At 42.4% G+C, this 6,956-nt stretch overlaps 1 protein-coding gene across 1 annotated transcript in view; it reads left to right on the forward strand.

Moving 5' to 3' along the window:
- The window catches only part of OMA1 (OMA1 zinc metallopeptidase), a 79,859-nt gene extending 78,955 nt beyond the window's left edge, over window positions 1–904 (forward strand). The window contains exon 9 of the mRNA XM_029949054.1: window positions 454–904. Coding sequence (XP_029804914.1) covers window positions 454–666 — 213 coding nt within the window. The 3' untranslated portion in view covers window positions 667–904. The remainder of the gene's footprint in view (window positions 1–453) is intronic.
- The last annotated feature ends 6,052 nt before the right edge of the window (window positions 905–6,956 follow it).

Consider the following 6,956-nt stretch of genomic DNA (forward strand, 5'->3'; position numbering starts at 1 on the left):
TGGGATGTTGGCCTCAGTACGCCCGCAGACGGCCCTAGTTACAATATCTTCTTCCAGTGTGCGCATACTTCTACCTCCTCTGTTTTCTTTTTCTTGAAAAAGTCTCTGAATCTTCAGATCTTTTGAAATCTGAATGGGTGCTCTCACGGTCAGCTCTAGTGTGACTGAAAGCAGAGATACCTCTTATTTATCCCCAATAGGACATCAGACAGTCACTGTAGTTATTTTTTTCTTCAAATATGTTACTATGTGAACAAATGGTGAAAATGTAACTCTTGATGGTGAATTTCTCTATGGTTCTCTTTCACATGTTGTAATTAAGATACCTTTTATTCTAAAAATATAGAATGTATTCTTATGTTTCATTGTTTTACATACAGCATAGTAGGAATTACTGGAATAATCTTAATAAATATATATACACACATATTGTATTGTCTTCTTTATTTATAGGCCCTTAAAATTAGAGAGATATGTAATTGCCCACCACTTTCTGGACCAGACCCTCGATTACTGTTCAAACTCAGCATGAAGCATTTTCTTGAAGAATCGGAAAAAGAAGACCTAAATATCACTGCTAAGAAACAGAAAATGGATACTCCTCCCATTCAAAATCAGAAGCAAATACCCTTAACATATATAGTAGAGAAAAGAACTGGCAAGTAAATTAAAATTCATGAGCACGGGATATATGAAGAATACAGCAGTCCTTATTTTTATGTTCCTTTTTAAAAAATAATGTTTAAAATTAAAAAAATGTATATTCAGGGTCAAATCATGTATATTACAGGTATTATCTAAATTCTTCTACAAGGTATTTTCATGAAATACTGATGTATTTTAATCTGTTTTAAAGTATCTTCAATGAGGAAAATGTCACAGAATACATTTATATTACATTTTACTCTGTCTCATGCTCGTTTTTGATCTGGAGGCAGACCTCCAGTGGATGAGAAGTCAGAATGTGTGAGTGGTTCTTGCAGAGAGAGTTCCACCTGCGCCTCCACTGGGGCTCCAAGGCTGCGTGGTTCTGGTGAAGTGGGAAACCGACAATCAGCCTGAGGCATCTGTTCAGAGAGGTTGATTTGCACTTGGATAGGATTATGTGGAACAGGGGACCTTGGGATAGAGAGTCTGTGGGTCTTCTCGTAGGGAGGATGAGGGGGAAAGGGGTGTTGAGGCAGAAGCTTGAAGAAGCTGCTTCATAGGAGGCCAAAGGAGTGCTGTCTGTGGTCCAAGTGACAACACGAGAAACACGGCAGGGAGAGAGGGTCATGTCCCTGCAGTCACAGTGTGCTGCTGATGTTCTGAAGTCCTAACACAGAGCCGTGTCATCTTGGCTCCTTCACGACTTTATGATTTGGGAGTCTCGGGGGTTCTCAGAGAAGGCGACCACCCTATCCTCATCAGGGGTACCACCTGCGGGGGGTGGGTGGCAGAAGGTGCCACCCGCAAGTCGACCTCACTGGGCAGCAGATGTCAATAAAGGGTTGGAGGGAAGAAGGAGGAGAGGCCCAAGGCAGAGCCCTGGTGGCACTCAGAAATCACTGCATTCTAGGGGCGCCTGGGTGGCTCAGTTGGTTGAGCGTCCGACTTTGGCTGAGTTCATGATCTCACGGTTCGTGGGTTTGAGCCCCGCATCAGGTTCTGTGCTGACAGTTCAGAGCCTGGAGCCTGTTTCAGATTCTGTGTCTCCCGCTCTCTCTGCCCCTCCCTGCCTCAAGCTCTGTCTGTCTCTGTCTCAAAAATAAGCAAACAGTAAAAAAAAAAAAAAAAAAAAAAAAAAAAAAAATTACCGTATTCCATAATCCTGGAAATAGGTTTTTGAGCTATATTATTGTGTATAAAATTATTTGTACTCCCAACCTGGTAAAGTCTAGTAATGTTGAGCTTCTCTTCCTGGTAGGGACATATTTCTGGAGACACATTATATTCAGTAGTGTCTTGGAGGATTGGAGGGGAAATAAATGATCTTTTGTTGCCTGTCTCCTGTGAGCTGGGCCAATTTATCCCCAAACCCCGTGGAGTAGGTTTAGCAGTCTCATTTTACACTGAGAATCAGGCTTGGAGAGGATGCACGGTACACCTGGGGACTGTCACCAAGAAAGAACAGAGCTCTGGCTGCAGATCTGTCCCTCTCCACAGCTCTCGGGTATCTAAACCTAAGCCATCAAAGGGAGCAAGTGCCACCTCAGTTGTGCTTTAGTATCCTCATATCTGGCTTCAGTACAGGGGGAAAATCTAATTATAAACTCAGGATCGCCTACCTGCAGGATGACTTTCCAGGCACTCAGACCTTTCCATCTAGAACATGAGGAGCCTGGGGTGAGGGCAGGTTAGGACAGTGGAGCCCTCCCTGTGCCCCGCCTTCCCCTGCCTGTGAAAGCCTATGACTTCCCATTTGGGATGTGTCCTGAAACGTCTCCTTAGACAAAATGTGTGCCTAGTTGTGAGGAGAATTTCAGGGGCTCCTTACATTTTCCAGGGCTTACTGCAGATGGCTGGTAAGGACTTTCCTGCTCTGCACGCAAGATAACACTTGTAAGGAGGAGGTTCAGATGAACTGTTCTAGTCATTACGGTGCTGTCCGAGGCACTCCACAACGTGTAAAGACGTTCAGAGAATGTCACCTAGAGGTAAACAGTAAGACACACCATCAGATTTCCCTGCAGATTTCCTGAGAAAATAGTGTACTGGAGGCCCTAGTCTATTTTTCCTTCCATCCCATTATCACATCTAATTGTACTGTTCAGACTCAGACTTCCTAGGAAACATACACAAGGTGACATGTCAGAAAGAACAGAGAAAATATGAAGAGAATTCCTTTATACTGCATGTGAAAGATATTTTTTAACCCATGGGATCAAAATAGAAATGTTCCATTTCAGCTCAGGGCTTTAGGAAAAATTAAATAGTTGGATGTAAAATGTATACATATGCTCTAAGTTGCATATGGAAAAGCCCGCTCTAAGTTCTGCATCTAGTTGTCTACCATACTGCCAGGGCTTCTCCTGTGCCTATAGGACTTAAGTGTCATTGGCTAGTTGCTCAGTTGTTAGGAGGTCTCTAACTCTCATTTTTCTTTTCATTTGTAAAATGGGGATAAGAAATCCTACCTTGTAGGGGCGCCTGAGTGGCTCAGTTGGGTAAGCGTCTGGCTTCAGCTCATGTCATGATCCCATGGTTCATGGGTTCAAGTCCCTTGTCAGGCTCTGTGCTGACAGCTCAGAGCCTGGAGCCTGCTTCAGATTCTGTGTCTCCCTTTCTCTCTGCCCCGGTCCTGCTCACGCTCTCTCTCTCTCTCGCTCGCTCTCTCTCAAAAATAAATTAACACTTAAAAAATTTATATATATGAAAAAAGAAATCCTACCTTGTAGGTTGATATGATGATTAAGCAAAATGATGTACTGAAAGCATTTAGCATAATGTGAGGAGCTCCAAACATAATAGAAAACTACAGTCTATTGAAGGCTTACTTTGTACCATGCTAAGCATTCTTCAAGCACTGTTGAACTTTATCATTCAAGCACTGTTGAACTTTAGTAGTGCTAGGCAGCTCTGTGTGCCTAGCACTACTCTGCTCATAATGGCGGAACTGGGATTCAAACCCTCATCTTCTTGCTCTGTGTGTGATAGGTATTATTTTACCACCCATTGTCGATCAGGAAACTGAAGTTGAGAGGGTTAATGAAACTTGCTCGATGTTACATGGTGTATTTCTTAAGATTATTTTACTTGCAAGAACAGAAAAAATACATCTCAAGAAAATTTATTGCTTCACCTAACAAAAAACCCCCAGAAGTACACTAGCTTTGGACATGATTTAGTCCAGAGGATCGTGATACCGTCAGAGCAGTGGCTTTTTCTCTGCGATTTTTCTCAGCTCTGGCTTCACTCTTCCCTGCTGAAGTCAAGATGGCTGCCAGCAGCTGCCAAGGTTCATGCTTCATTCACATAAATTTGGGAAGAGTGGCTCACCTTGCTACTATTGAAACAAAACCTTCGATGCCAACTGGAACCTCTGAAGAGCAACCCAGAAACAGTAACCACCACAGGGCATGGGATGATCCTGACAGGCTGGAGGTGAGGATTGTTACAGTCGGCACCCTACAAACAGTGGCTAGCATACAACCTCAGCGTCTAGTCAGTAAATGGAATAAAAACCTGTTACATGTCTCCTCTTTCAGCAGGCAAAGACACTAGGTAATTCTTTGTAAATTTGGTCCAGAAGTGATATTTAATCTGAGCAAAAACAATGTTGCCTAAGTTTTCTGTTTCTGTTGATAGTAAATTTCCCTTAGTGTATTTACTTTATCACTTATATTTTTTTCCGTTGTCCTATCCTCACAACCAGCCCCTGTGATCGAAAGGACAAGTGTGGTCTATTTGCTTATAAGAAAGAAGACTAAAGCTTGGAAGAGTGAGGCAAGTTACCCCAAGATCCACTTGAAGTAAACATCTGAATGGAACTAGAAGGAAAGGGTTCTTGATTTGAAATCTGGTGCTCCTTCAGCAATACCTCACTCTTTGCAGAGGGAGGTGTTACATACATTTTTAATCTGGACACCAAAGCTCAAAGATATTAAGCAACTGTGTGCCTAGCACTACTCTGCTCATAATGCTGGAACTGAGATTCAAACCCTCATCTTCTGGCTCCAAAGTCTATGCTCTTCATCTAGTTACTGCCACTCCCAGTGGCAAATCTCATAAAGGAAGTGGTGATGAAGTGTTCACTTCCTTCACCCTTCTCTTGGGAGCCCTCCTTTCTCTTAAACACATTCATTTTAATACTCTATGACAGGTGGTAAAGAGATTTACTTTAGGTGTATTCATATACATGAGGGATAAAATTCTTAATCATCTTATAATGTTTTTTTGTTGTCATTTGAGAGAGAGAGAGAGAGAGGGCGAGCGCTGAGGAGAAGGACAGAGAGAGAGAGAGAGAGAGCGAGAAAATCCCAAGCAAGATCTGAACTGCCAGCACAGAGCCTGACACAGAGCTCAAACTCATGAACCATGAGATCATGACCTGAGCCCAAATTAAGCATCAGATGCTTAACCAACTGAGCCACCCCAGTGCCCCTTATGCTGTTTTTGTTCGGGCCCAGAGAGTTCCTTAATCTGTGTTAAGAATTCTCTCTCACTTCATTACTGGAAAGAACCCCATTGGTATATACCCCTTTACACCATTCCCTAACGTCTGTCCCATAGGTAGACCAGTGACTCCCAGCCTTTTAATCATCAAGGACCCCTTTTACATGACCTGACTGTGTGCGTGGACTTTTACAGCAGTGTTCCATCTTGAAGGAGCAGAGGGCATAGACTCATGACTAGGGTTTTTTGCTGTGCTGACTGTTTAGGAGTTGAGTTAGTTGGGCATGGGGCATAAGTCATGATGTCGTCCTGCTTCCACATCTCAGAATTTCTGTGATATCATCAAAGACCAATCAGGGCCTCTGATAATCATGTGATCACTGGTATTATCAAAATTTCAGCCAAAAGAATTTGTGATTTTAATCAGTCTGGGTGGCCTAATTATGTGAGAGAAAATATAAAATTTTTAGTTAGACTCTTTGAAATATTAAGCATAGCTGGAAGGTTCCCAGTACCATCTTTGTGGACCATAAGGGGCCTGGGACCTCATCCTGGGCGACACGGGTCTGAAGTCACAGTGCTGTCTTTTTCTCTTCAGAATATAAAACAAAGTAAAATTAGTATGTATTAATTTTGACCAATATATCTTTGTAAGTTAGGGATGATGGATGGTCTACTTAAGGGTTCTGTTGGTCTATATTTAAAGATGTTTTTTTAAGTAATTATTGTTTTTGTACACAAGTTGAATTTGATTTTTTCTGCAACTATTTCTCTGATGTTCTAGCAGCCTTGAGAGAATCGAGGGCAATATGACTGTCTTATTTGGGGGCAGTAACATGGGACAGTGACATCTGCCCTGATTACTTCCCAGGATTATCATGGGGTTTGAATATAGTTAACATGCATATGCTTTGTACAGCTTCCAAACAGCTATTCCCCTGCTGATTCTTACATTCTAGCATTGTCTTAGTCTGGGCTGTTAGATTATTAGTTAGGAGAGGTCATTTCCAAAAGGATGGCCATCTGTCTGATTGAGTACAACACAGAACTGAAGATGATCTGTTCTTTTTTTTTTCTTTATTCTTAATGTTTATTTTTGAGAGAGAGCAAGAGCGCAAACAGGGAAAGGGTGCGGGGGAGAGAGAGGGAAGCACAGAATTGGAAGCATGCTCCAGGCTCTGAGCTGTCAGCACAGAGCCCCTCGTGGGGTTCTAACCCACAAACTATGAGATCATGACCCTAGCTGCAGTCAGATGCTTAAACAATTGAGCCACCCAGGTGCCTGAAGATGATCTGTTCTTACTCAAGTGTGAGACAAAAGGAAGCCTGTTGGTAGAATGTTTTGTTTTAGTCTGATTTATGAGCACGTGTGTGTGTGTGTGTGTATTTAACCCAATTATCCTATTAATTCTGTAATGTCCTTGGTCTAGAGAATATTCCTGGTTTCCATCAATTTCTACTCTCTGATGCTTAACTCTAGAGAAATAAGGTCAAATCTCTTCCTGGCAAGCCCATTCTCCAGATGATGAACTGAGAGAATGGGAATGCATGTTTGGTTAGCCCTACTAAGACGAGACACCATAACCTCTCTCTCCTTTTAATCCTCATAGCATCTCCTCAAGGCATAGATTATTTTCCCAACTTACACATAGGGAAATGGCAAGCTCCATAATCCCTGACACCTTCCCTGGTCTCACCCCTCAGCACCATTTCTCGGTACTTGGCAGTGAGCCCAATAGCTAACCAAGAAGAGTTCATTGACAGCCACCCAGCAGCCTCAGGAATACACATCAGCACATATTAAGTGCTCAATGACTTCAAGTCCAAAGGCTGAAAGAACAAATGAATGAATGATTACATAG

This window comes from Suricata suricatta, chromosome 8, assembly GCF_006229205.1.
Source record: "Suricata suricatta isolate VVHF042 chromosome 8, meerkat_22Aug2017_6uvM2_HiC, whole genome shotgun sequence".
Classification (NCBI taxonomy): domain Eukaryota; kingdom Metazoa; phylum Chordata; class Mammalia; order Carnivora; family Herpestidae; genus Suricata; species Suricata suricatta.